General features: G+C 37.2%; 1 protein-coding gene across 1 annotated transcript in view; it reads left to right on the forward strand.

The window, feature by feature from the left end:
* Positions 1-13,605, forward strand: part of LOC113097031 (NACHT, LRR and PYD domains-containing protein 12-like) — a 52,443-nt gene that overhangs the window by 5,538 nt on the left and 33,300 nt on the right. Inside the window, exons 2-13 of the mRNA XM_026262266.1 lie at positions 1,312-1,443; positions 2,317-2,373; positions 3,048-3,152; positions 3,748-3,849; positions 5,016-5,120; positions 5,421-5,522; positions 5,920-6,024; positions 6,202-6,318; positions 7,505-7,589; positions 8,047-8,242; positions 8,353-10,192; positions 10,334-10,504. Of these exons, the coding sequence (XP_026118051.1) occupies positions 1,385-1,443; positions 2,317-2,373; positions 3,048-3,152; positions 3,748-3,849; positions 5,016-5,120; positions 5,421-5,522; positions 5,920-6,024; positions 6,202-6,318; positions 7,505-7,589; positions 8,047-8,242; positions 8,353-10,192; positions 10,334-10,504 (3,044 nt within the window). The 5' untranslated portion in view covers positions 1,312-1,384. The remainder of the gene's footprint in view (positions 1-1,311; positions 1,444-2,316; positions 2,374-3,047; positions 3,153-3,747; positions 3,850-5,015; positions 5,121-5,420; positions 5,523-5,919; positions 6,025-6,201; positions 6,319-7,504; positions 7,590-8,046; positions 8,243-8,352; positions 10,193-10,333; positions 10,505-13,605) is intronic.

Genomic DNA, 13,605 nt, shown 5'->3' on the forward strand with positions numbered 1-13,605 from the left:
AGTGTCCCTTCTTAAATTTTTCAGTAATGTGTGATAACTTAAAATATGTTGTCAGTACTATTAAAATAAGATTAAATTGAATGGTATTTAGGAGATTATGGTTTTTGCATGACTTATTTTGCATTCAGCTAGACAACCCTGTCTTAGCTGTTATCATAGCTTAGGCCTTTTATTAAAAAAGAAAACAGCAATGGACCATGGAAAAAGACTGTTGCAGGTGTATTTTTTTATTTACATTACACTTACATTTATTCATTTAGCTGACGCTTTTATCCAAAGCGACTTACAATTGTTATATATGTCAGAGGTCGCACGCCTCTGGAGCAACTAGAGGTTGAGTTTCTTGCTCAGGGACACATTGGTATTTTATGGTATTATTATTTTATTTTTTTGCAGCGGGGCAACTCAAGAATGTTGGGCACACAAGTACTGTGGCTCTTTTGCCCCATGGCCAAGATGGCCAAGCCAACATCAAAGTTAGTTCACTAACTTTTAATTCTAGTTATTATTATTATTTGTAAATAATGTATTACAGGTTTTTTTTTTTTAATCCCTCTTTTTTTTATTGATGATGCGATATTGAACGTATTCTTACGAGGATACTCCACAGTTAGGTAAGAATGTGGTGAATGTTGCTTTAATGTCTTTCAATTTGTGTTAAAAGAGAATGTTATAAATCAGCTGTGATTAAATAGAATATTTCAGTTCACTTAGCTCAATAGCCTACATTTATATATTCAGCCATTTTGGGAGCCATTGAAATGAATAAAATAAATTGTGACGTAATGATCCAGAGCTAAATTTTTTTAAATTTGTTACATAAAAGTGAATGCAAAATATAGAAAACTGCACAGAAAGTTCAGTTCCCCCTCTGTAATATGTCCAATGCCGTTTACAGCTGTATATTATGAAGAATTGTCTGAAATACATCTTAACCTGACACTGTTTGGTTGGTCGCCGTGATTTTAGATCAACATAGCTGCCCAAAAATATAGACTTAACCCAATCCCCTACCCCTAAACATATCCTTACCCATAATTATACCCATATACCTGATTAACAAGAGTGTAGAAGCACCTAACCCTGATGACTGTAAGTCTAAAACATATATTTACTCAAAAGTTGTCCTTCAATTCTGATTGGTTGATCCAGGAACATGTTGTACTTGGTGAAATCACGTTCACCCTGTTTTGTTACACTAAATGAAATGTAATATTAACGTTAAGGTTAGTTTCAGAGCCCGGGTTTCTTTTTTTTACAGCTTGTTAGTTGCCAACTCAACATTTGTCATTTTTTTCACTTCATGTCCAGGTTGTGCTGAGCAGCTGAATGTCTTCAACACAAAGATAACAGTGCTGTTTTTCAGCCAAAGTTTAGCTTCAGTATGTCAGAGGAGCGAGGAAAGGACTCTCCATCTGAGATGAGTGTCTCAGAGGAACAGAGGTAAGACTGAGTCTGATTTTAATGAATCATTTTAAACACTACTTAAGTTTTAGTATTGCAGATATTTTACTCTACAGCCAAGTGTTTATCATAAAAGTTCAGAGAGATGGGTGAATAATGGGATAAAATCATGTGTTCTTTTATAATGGTCTATGAAATTCAAACACTTCTCTAGAGTCCAGGGTCCAGTAAAGATGTTGTTTGCAGCTCAGTTACTACTTTCATTTCTCTGAAACGAAAAGGCATTAGTCATGTCACAGCTATGCGGACAGTGACAACAGTCGGTTAGCTGAGGTATTTAAACATTGGGGATCTGCCAGGTCTCGGATCTGCGTGTTGCTTTGGATTAAAGTGTCTGCCAAATGATAATGACATTTCCAGGACAGTTTGGTGGTGATAATGTAAAAAAAGAAAATGAAAAGAAAAAGAAATTCCAGTCAAACTCATAGCAAGACAAGAATATTACGTTACTGCTATCATGTCAAAAAAATAATAAAGTTAAATAAAAAAACACTTAATATAAGTACCTCCTGCCATATTTTTTTTTCTTTCTCTTTCCTCTTTGTGTCATTAGGGAAAGATCAGACTTTGAGGTTCCCTGCTCTGAGTCTGTAAAGAGTGATCAGGTGAAAGATGATGTACCACTTTTCAATGAAGAAACTATCAAAAGGTATTTCACATATTTTTTTATTGTCAGACACACATAGACTGTGTTTGGAAGTATTTATTTTTTTATTTATCATAAAACGTTAGAGTTTTAGTAAAAATATGTATTTTAAACTTATATTTTTTTTTTAAATTGTACTTACTGTAATTAATCTGAATGAAGCCTCTTCAAATGAGACTGAGAAAACTTCTTTGTGTTATTATTAGTGAAAAATTGGGCCTTCATGTGTCCTTCAGTGATGAAACACCATCACAAGCTAAAAGGTATTTTATATGCTTTACATACACTATTTACATTCCTTCTGTCACGAATACGAACCCCGTGAGTTCCTCCAGAGGCCAGCAGAGGGTACCATCACCCGAATACTGACACCTACAGGCATCCAAACACTCACTTACACTGATACTCACTACATTACCCAACAGCCCCGTACCTTGGACTGATCACCGGCCAGGTGTTCCATATCAGAGACTGCCATATAAGCCAGACCTTTGCGTCACCTCATTGCGAAGTCTTGTTTCTAACATTTCTGAGCGTTCTACCCTGTCTTGCTATCCCAGTTGCCAAACCCTTGTTGTTTATCGACCCTAGAACCTTTGCTGCCTACCCTTGAACCCAGATTGTTATACGGACTGTGATACTTGCTTGTTACCCCGACCCACTGCTTGGTATTGACTACGATTCTGATATCTCTATTATACTGTGTTTGCTGATCCTGACCCTTCGCCTGTACGACTACGAGTGTTCTAATAAAAGCTTGCAAATGGATCCCATGTCGAGTCAGTCATCGTTACACCTTCACTGTTGTGTCTGTGATTGAACTTGACTGATTAAACAGAAAACCAAACACAACACATTCATCTGTTCAATAGTCATGAGAATAGCAATGCTCTTAATATGAGACTGAAGAAGCTCTAATAATATTGTCTCTTGTCAGTGAAAGATCAGGTTCACCTGTGCCCAGTTCTGTGTCTATGAGGAGTGACCGTTCAAAAGGTGATGGACCGAACTTCATTGAGAAAACTCCATCATCATCTAAAAGGTATTTTATGTTTTTCTTAATGCTGATCATGCATAAACTGTATGATGTATTTCAATGTTTTTTTTTTTTTTTATAAATAGTTTATAGTCAACAATGAGTCACAGTTGGTTTGTCAAATCTTTTCCAAATGTTTGGTTCACCACAATTTAACTTGCCACTAAGAAAATATTTTATTTAATTAAAAATAATATATAATTTAAAAAAAATCTGTAATAAGACCGTAATAATTTTCTTAAATTTTTGCTCTTGTGTTGTTAGTAAAATATCAGACTCACGTGTATCATTTAGCGAGGAAACACCATCATGAACCAGAAGAAATTTAACACGCTTTGTTACATTCAGTGTTTCATGTCTTTTTTAATGTTTATTAATACACTGTCTGTTATATACTGTATGTTAAAGCCAGAAACAATTTTCTAATGAAGACAAAGTAAACTGAAACCATTAATGTTTTCACTGTGTTGTATGTGATAGAACTTGAATGAATAATACAATGTACAGCTATACTGCATTTAATTACCATTTGCAACTCATCTTCAAATGAGGCTGAAATAACCCCTGTATTTCTTGATTTTTTTTTTCTTTGTGTAATTAGAGTAAGATCAGGCTCACATGTGTCCAGCTCTGTGTCTGTGAAAAGTGACCGGTCAAAAGGAGACGGACCAAATTTTCCTGAGGAAACACCATTTAAAAATAGGTATTTCATGTGTGTTTTTCGAAGCGTTTTACAGTGATCTCTAACATGGTTACTTCAAATGAAACAATAAATCAACATCTAAACCTTAGTTCATTCTCAATAAGATCTTCTGTAGACGTCAGAGTGGTGTGCTAAGACTGCTCTCCTCTGCTCGGAAGAATGTCGGGACCGCTCCAATCTCAAATCGGGGATATCCAACATGTTGGATTTATTTGGCCCGATTTCTTCTCGTGTGTCGTGTCCCCCGAGGACAAACAATCATGCAGCGTGTGGACTGTGGCGTGTAGCCAATCAGAAAGCGAGGTGACGAGGCGGTGAGGAAGTACCGGGAAACAAAATCAAAACAGCCGGCGTATATAATATAACAAATACAAATAAAGTCGATGGGCATAACTACATCCACAACTGCAGTCCACCAGAGTACATGGAAACGAATATATGAACGTTTATTTCAATGGTTATTAATCTGTGTAACAACATTTATATGAGATAAAACAACAACTTATCTCCATATTATGATATAGCAAGTATAGTCCATGCTCGCGTTGTCTCCACCTCTTTGATCATCGCCTTTTCTTGTTTTTCTTATGATTTTTTTTCGTTAAAAACAAAGCACAAACTATGGCCACTGCATCCTCTTCGTCCGCCATGATTGTTTACTCTGAAGTCACGTTTGATCTGGAGGGATTTTGCGAGATTTGCCGTCTGACCTGGGAATGCTCGGGAGTCAAATCGGTTCATGTGTGATGTGTTGATATTGCCGTGTGGCTGCACACCACACACTGAATGACCAAAACTGTTAGACCTGTGATCGCTGTGTGTGGGGTCTCTCAGGTTTGGAAAATCGGCCGACAATTTTAAAATCGTCCCGTGTGAACCAGGCCTTAATTGCTTAATTGCAATGTATATTTTCTTTCAGTGAACTCAACTGAATTAAGTTCAGAGTACTTATAACTGATAGTTTTTTCAACTTAAATGGTTTAAGGCAGTCGTTTTCCTCAAACAATTTGAGTAAACCTAATTTGTCAGGTTTTTAAGGATATCTGTTTACTCACACTGTAAAACCTGACAGGTAACTTAACTCAAACCGTTTGTTATGTGAGTGCTTGGCTAGCTGGAAGAATCTCCTGTAATAGTGTTTTTCTTTTTATTCTTTGTGTCATTAGTGTAAGATCAGGCTCACTTGTGTCCAGTTCTGTGTCTGTGAAGAGTGACCGGTCAAAAGGTGATGGACCGAACTTCAGTGAGAAAAAAACATTACCTTCAAAAAGGTGTTTCTTGTGTTTTACATTATGGTGATGTTAACTAATTCAGTGTGATGCATGTGATGGACCTTGACTAAATACAAGAATAAATCAGAGAGTACAATGTCTGCTTTATTCTTTATTGAATCCAAACTGGAGCTTTATTACAGTAATACAGTTACACAGGCAACCACAAGGAGGAACAAATTAGATCTTGCAACCACTTATCCATTTTATCTAATTTCCGAATCTATCTAATTTGCAACATTAGACTGAAGAATCTCCAGTAATAGTGTTTTATTTCCTGTCTGTTCTTTGTGTCATTAGTGTAAGATCAGGTTCACATGTGTCCAGCTCTGTGTCTGTGAAGAGTGACCGTTCAAAAGGCCACGGACCAAACTTCAGTGAGAAAACACCATGTAACAAGAGGTATATCATCTCTTCCTCCAACCATCTTACAGTGATCCATTGTTTATTTATTACTAAATGAAATCTGTCATCATGCATAACATACTGTGGAGAATTATATTGACTTATATAATTGTATTATTTAAGATTTGCGAAAATATTTGTCATTTGTCTTTTGCATTATAGTCATTTTATTTTTTTCTCATTGTGGTGCATATAACAGAACTTGATTAAATACAAAAATGAATCACAGAACATAATGTATTGCAAACTGTTTAATCTTTAATGAACATATTCGTTTAGTTACACAGGTAGCCACTAGGGTTCATACATTCACCATGGAAGTACAGAACAGTTTGTTTGCAACACAAGACCTCTTTACCTATTTTTATTTTACGTTTTTTTTTTTTTTCATTAGTGAAAGATCTGAATCGCATGTGTCCAGCTCTGTGTCTATGAAGAGTGACCATTCAAAGGGAGATAGACCAAACTTCAGTGAGAAAACACCATCACCTTCCAAAAGGTGTTTCATGTGTTTTATCATAAAACTGTATTTCCCATCAACCAATTTTCTGTGCTTATAAAGTACTGTAGGTAGCAGTAAGCAGCTGGTTTGGCAATGGTTTGATCATATGATATTAACAGCTGTGAACCTGTTATTTTTATATGTGATTTTCTTCTTTTTTTGTGTTTGGTTTAGTAACAAAGGACAAAAGTCCACAGTAAATATTGGTGCAGAAATCACACGGTGGGATGCTCTGAAAGCACAGAAGGGATTGAAGAGTGATGTGGAACTGGCAACTTTTCTTCTCAACAGGTGAAAACACAATATACCACAGTTGTTTTTTTTTTTTTTTTTTTTACAATAAATTACTAAATAAATGCATCTACTTTGCCAAAATTTGTAAAAAATAATAAGTCAAAAAAGTAACAGGTTTTGAATGTAATGTGCTTTTTGAAGCAAATTGATTATGTTCAGTGATCCATATGATCCGTTGGGGGAAGTCGTGGCCTAATGGTTAGAGGGTTGGACTCCCAATCGAAGGGTTGTGAGTTCTAGTCTCGGGCTGGACGGAATTGTGGGTGGGGGGAGTGCATGAACAGTTCTCTCCACCTTCAATACCACGACTTAGGTGCCCTTGAGCAAGGCATCGAACACCCAACTGCTCCCCGGGCGCCGCAGCATAAATGGCTGCCCCCTGCTCCGGGTGTGTGCTCACAGTCTGTGTGTGTGTGTGTGTGTGTGTGTGTTCACTGCTCTGTGTGTGTGTCATCACCTATATAAAGTATAACAACCTACACCTAGGTACAGGTTAACACCTGATGGCATTTCTTCTGGGCTTTTGAGTTACAACAAATGTGTTTTAGAAACACACGGTTATAACAGCCAGAGAAAAGACTAAGACAGAAATCAAGGGTCAAGAGGCCCAACTAAAGCAAACACTGATCTCTAACATGGTTACTTCAAATGAAACAATAAATCAACATCTAAACCTTAGTTCATTCTCAATAAGATCTTCTGTAGACGTCTGACAGAAATAAAGTCAGTCTGGTTATTAATAAGTGGAGCTGGTGATGCTGTTTGTGGGGTTGTTTAATCAGATCTTGCGAGATTTCATGTATTTTATTTCAGTTGATTTCATCTAAGTCTGTGTCTGAAGTCAGTTGTAGTAGTTCTTGTGTTTGTCTTCTTCAGTGATTCTGTTTGTTAACAGCAGCTGTTCATCACTAATGCTCAATCAGCACTTAGTAAATCAATTAATTACTTAATTGCAATGTACATCTTTCAGTGAACTCAACTGAATTAAGTTCAGAGTACTCATAACTGTTAGTTTTTTCAACTTAAATGGTTTAAGGCAATCGGTTTCCTCAAACGGTTTGAGTTAACATAACTTAAGGATATCTGTTTACTCAAACCGTTTGAGTTAAGTTTACTTGTCGGGTTTTACAGTGTGAGCCAATTGTATGGATTTTTTTTTAATCCATCTTTATTTTACTACCAGGGTTCAGTTTGAGAAATCAGACACAAACTACAAGAATTACCGCAACCGCAAGAATTTCAGAGAAAATCTCCTCTGGATCTTCAAGGCAAGTAGAATTTCATAAATACCACAATGAATGAATGAATGAATGAATGAATGATTTAACATACTAATAGGTTATTGTACAAATTCCATTTATTTTTTATTTAAATACTTTTTAAAACTTTACTCAATATAAATATTTTTTCTCCTCACTGATGTTCTAACAATCCCTCATTTAAATCTCAACTCAAAAATAAAATAGAAGACATGTTTCAGCTGTGTGACAAATTAATTTCAAGCACATTAACCAAGATACCAAAAATCATGTTGATTATTGAATTTGATTCATACAAGATTTTTTTGGTATCTCTGTTTGTTTGTTTGCATTCACCAACACTTTACCTTGCTAATAGTTTATTCTGTCAGTGCAGGGAAACTTCATGAGTGCATTGCTTGCCTGTCATATGTACTACACATACATTGTTTATATTTTAATATGTTTTAAATGTATTTGTTTTCAGGATCTTGAGAAAAAAATAATTGCATTTCTGAAGAATGAGCTGGGAAAGTTAAAAAAAATATTAAATAGAGAGAATACACAGTACTTTGTGCAGGACTTTATAGAGGAGATGCGTGATATCAAAGAAGCAGCTCTTGATATCACACTTTACTTCCTGAGAGATATGAAGCAATGTGAGGCTGCAGATGCTCTACAAGGTGAGCGGTTCATAGGCATAACAATTTTTCATTGTCACTAATATATAAAATATAAAATCTTGATGCATATCTTTTTTTTTTTTCTTTTTTTTTTCTTGTTTGTGTGTTAGATGAGCTGGTCCTCATTCATCAGCGACCACTAAAATCAAACCTGAAGAAGAAGCACCAATCTGTATCTGAAGGAATTGCAAAGCAAGGTGACTCCAAGATTCTGAAAAACATCTACACAGATCTCTGTATGACTCTGAGTGTTAGTAAACAAGTTAATACCCAAAATGAAGTAGGACAAGTTCAGGCTGCTGACAGGCGTCATGAATCACGAGAGATTCCAGTTGAATGCAAAAATTTGTTCGAAGCACCTGAACAAGACAAGGAGATCAGAACTGTACTGACAAAAGGAGTTGCTGGCATCGGAAAATCAATCTCTGTGCAAAAGTTTATTGTGGATTGGGCTGACGGTAAAGAAAATCAGGATATTACTTTCATATTTCCTCTTGCATTTAGAGAAATGAACTTAAAGGAGAAAGAGACACAAAGCTTGACAAGTCTTATACATCAGTTTTTCCCAGAGATAAAAGGACTAAACCTTGCAAGAAATGATAAATTTAAATTACTCTTCATCCTTGATGGTTTGGATGAATGTCGTCTTCCTCTGAACTTTGAGGGTAATGAAACATGTCGTGATGTAACCTCACAAGTCTCTCTGGATGTTCTCCTCACAAACCTGATCAAGGGAAATCTGCTTCCTTCTGCTCTCATCTGGATCACCACCAGACCAGCAGCTGCCAGTAAGATTCCTCCCGAATGTGTTGACCGCGTGACAGAAGTACAAGGATTCAATGATGCACAAAAGGAGGAGTACTTCAGAAAAAGATTCACAAATGTGGATCTGGCCAATGAAATTATTAATAATGTTAAACAATCAAAGAGTCTTTTTGTCATGTGCTACATCCCAGTCTTCTGCTGGATTACAGCCACTGTTCTCCAGAACATTTTAGAGGAGAAAAGAAATAATGATGTGAGAAATCAGGCTGATGAAGACTTCAAAACACTGCAGAAATCAAATACTGAAGACACTCCTAAGACTCTGACACAAATGTACACACACTTTCTCCGCTTTCAGATGCTGCAGAGCAGACGAAAATATGATGGACAATTCACACCAGATGTTTCCTGGGATAAAGACGCCATCCTTTCACTGGGGAAACTGGCATTTCAACAACTGCAGAGAAACAATCTGCTCTTTTATGACACAGATCTGGAAGAATGTGGTATTGACGTCTCTGAAGCATCTGTGTATTCAGGCATGTGTACCCAGATCTTTAAGGAGGAAAAAGGGATCATTCTTGGTACCACTTTCTGCTTTGTTCACTTGAGCATTCAAGAGTTTATTGCAGCCCTTTATGCACATCTGTTTCTAGACATCTGCAAGAAAAGTGTGTTTAATCAACATGAATCTACAGAACAAGAAGACAAAAATGAAACCATGATTGATTTGCTCCAGACTGCAGTGAACAAGGCACTTGAGAGTGAAACTGGACACCTGGACCTTTTCCTTCGCTTTCTTCTTGGTCTGTCACTCCAGACCAATCGTCCATTCTTACGAGGTCTGTTGACACAGCAAGACAACAATGACGAGAACTACAAGGAAATAGTTGAGTACATCAAGCAGAAATTAGAAGATAAGAAGATGTCTCCAGAGAGATCCATCAATCTGTTCTACTGTCTGAATGAACTGAATGATCAAACTCTGGTGGAAAAGATTCAGACTCAACTTAGAGAAGGAAGTCTCTCATCTTCTGATCTTTCTCCTGCTCAGTGGTCTGCTGTGGCCTTTGTGTTGTTGACATCAGAGGAAGAGATGGAGGAGTTTGAGCTTCAGAAGTTCAAGCAATCAGATGAGTGTCTCTTTAGGCTACTGGAAGTTGTGAAAATCTCCAAAAGAGCTGTGTAAGTAATATAAGTCATGTTTTTTTGCATCTGGAAAAAACATCACTAGAGTTCTTAATCATTCATTTAAATTTGGTGTTACTATATTTTTAAACAGTACTCAGAATACATTGTATTATGCTTTTTCCTTCTTTCTTTTAGGCTAAATGATTGTAACTTAACAGATGAGAGCTGTACAAATTTGGCTAAAGCTCTTGGATCAGATAACAATCTGATAGAGCTGAATTTGACCAAAAATAATCTACAGGATTCGGGAGTAAAGCAGCTCTGCATTGGATTGGAGAATATTATGTGTAAATTGGAGATACTGAAGTAAGTTGTGAGAACAGACAAATGCCATTATTTTTCTAGATTAGGGCTGTCATGATATTAGATTTTTCATATCAAAGTTATTGTGGCTATAAGAATTCACAATATCCTATCCTAGAAACCTTGGGGGAAAAGATATCAGTCATATTATTTTGTTAGAGTTTTTCTTATTCACCCAATGAACATAAGGACTCTGGCTTATTCTGTCTTCTTTGAAGCTCCTATGAATTAACAAGAGAGAAAATACTGTCAAGTTCAACAGAATGATGAATAAATATTAATGGCAACACTTTACAATAAGATGCCATTTGTTAACATGAATGTATTAACTAACATGAATGAATAATGAACAATACATTTATTACACAATTTAATAATCTTTGTTCATGTTAATATTAATAGTCTTTCATTGTTTATGTTAGTAAACAGTCCATTCATGTTTACAAACACAACTACGCATAATTAAATGCTGAAATTAACATGAAGTAAGATAAATATATGCTTTGGAAATATTGTTCATTATTATTTATGTTATTTATATATGTTAACTAGTGTAATTAACTAATGAACCTTATTGAATAATATTGAAGAATAACCACAGATGAGGCATTAAGTGCATCGCACTGCAAACCAACTTAAAATTTTACAGTTTAATGTTGCAATGTAGTCGTTCAGTTTTTCATGATAAAAAAAAAAAATATATCATTAATTGTTAGATTCATCTTCTGAATTCCTTTGGAGACAAACAGTTGTTGAAGGTCCAGCCAAAACCTTTATAGACGGTTTCATCGGGCGCACGCGCCTGGACCTAAGTTAACTTCCGGTCTGTGTTATATCGGTCAGGCTGCGGTGCCATCTACAAACGCAGTTAAAGCCAAGGTGATTAGTAAACTGAAGTTGGGCTCAGGTGGTTGTGCTGCGGGATGTGTTTCCCATACATTTATTTATTTTTGGAGACTCGCCACAATTTTGAAACTGATCGATTTTCAAAAAGGCTTCGTTAAATAAACAAGAGTAACGTAACATTACGTAACATACTGCATGTTTAATAATAATAATTCCTTACATTTATGTTTAAATATCAAAACGAGGCACAGTTGTTTTTATATCGCTGTATTTCTGAAGTAGCCTAGGACTTGCATGTTATATGCGTGATAAAGCCGCGTGTGAGCGTACCAGCTCTGCTTTGTTTACAGCTGTTACTGGGGAAACCTCTATTTCTCGCGCTTTATGTCTATGCTTTAAAACATCTCCTGCGGGCAAAGAATGAATTTGCATTTTCATTAAGTCCGCCTGATCCACGCAGCAAACATATTTTGTTTGTTATCAAAAAATATCTACTCTAGAGGGACTTGACTGTTGTTATTGATTCTATTTGGAGTCTACCGGAAGTTAAGTTAGGTCCACAAAAGCGCTCACGTGCATTAACGTTTGTTTATGTTGATGCCGTTGAAACCGTCTATACAACTTCACACAAACAGAAAAGATGATCCAAATCTTCAGGTTCATTTTCACAGAAATTAGAGTTTCCTATCGAGACACTACTCGCTGCAGACTGTAGCACAGTGACATTATGTTTACGGCACATGTGCAAAGTGACGTAAGGTATGTCCATAACATGCATGTGCATTAACATGGTGACAGCGCATGCGTGTGTAATTTGCATTGTGTCAGGACGTTAGTTGTTTTCACGTGGCGCGTGCATTAAAACGTATGCGCATACCAAACAGAAAACTCTAATAAAATGTAAAAGTATTAAAGAACATTAAGGTGTAAAAAGATGAAAAAAAAAAACAACAGTAAAATATAATACAGCAAAGAGCACATATCCATTATTTTAACCATGTTTTATCTGAGGTAAAATTATATGGAATTTATTCAGCAATATCTGTGTAGTATTTTATTTACAATATATTAACATTCAGTCGTCAACTCTAATAGTGCAGACGGTGAAATGTGTGTTATTAACAATTTGATGTGCTCGACTCGGGTTCGAATCTGCCTTTTGACAAAGTTTTTTTCCTCCCTTTTCAAATTTCAAAATCACATAATAAAAGCATTCATTTTCAATAAAAATTAAAGAAAAAATCTAAAAGTTGTGAGGGAGGGCTTTATTTTCCCAATAAGTTAGCATACATTTAATAATATGAATTAAATTATAATTTACACTCAATAAGTAATTACTCCATACTGTTTTATAATGTACTACAATACTGAGGTGCAGATAATTGCAACTATTTGCAATTAGTATTATAAATAGCAGAAAAACATGCTATTTTAACATAGTGTAAATATAATATATAGCTAGTTGCAATTAGTGCAGACAGCCACTGACACAGTGTAATAATAAAACCTTCATATTCATCCGGAAGAAGGAGGCGGGAACCAGCGGACAATCAAAATGAAGACTTTAATTACAAAAATAAACACAAAACAGAAATAAAAACCAAAGCATAAATAAAGCCCAGGCCTGGTCCTCTCTCCACTGTCGTCGCTCCAGTTTTATATCCTTCCATCTCCTCCGTGGGACTCGAGACCGGTGGGTCTCGCTCCTCGTTCCCACGTCCCTCGGCCCCGCCCCACTCGTCACATACCCCCATCGCCCCTCGCAGGCCGGGGGTACCCTCGAGACTGCGCTCTACTCCCCCCCTCAATCCAACGAGAGAGGGGAGAGAGGAAAAAAAAATTCAGGTTCCCAGACGCACTGCTGCTCGACCCTCCACCAGCTGGGTGATCTCCTCCACGGTGCCTGGCGGCGGCACTGGACAGCCCTCGGCGGATGGCACGACAGTCCTCCAGCTCCTCCGGTATTGAGCATCCGGCAGGAGTCGCCCGTTCCCTGTTCCTCCAGATACCTTCACGGAGGCAGCAGGCTCCGCCCCCTGGCGAACGGCGCCGACTCCTCCGCTCCCTCACGGATGGCAGCTGCCCCTCCACATCGCGGGCGGCCGGCAGCGAGCTCGCCCGTCCCCGGCAACTCACTCCAGCCCACCGCCTCGAGCGTCCATGGCGGCACACTCCTCGCCTGCTCGATGGCACTGCGGATTCATCACAGCGGCGAGGGTACTTCAGCAGTGCGTCCCTCCTTCTCCCGGGTTTCGGCA

This window comes from Carassius auratus, unplaced genomic scaffold, assembly GCF_003368295.1.
Source record: "Carassius auratus strain Wakin unplaced genomic scaffold, ASM336829v1 scaf_tig00216072, whole genome shotgun sequence".
In the NCBI taxonomy this organism is placed as follows: domain Eukaryota; kingdom Metazoa; phylum Chordata; class Actinopteri; order Cypriniformes; family Cyprinidae; genus Carassius; species Carassius auratus.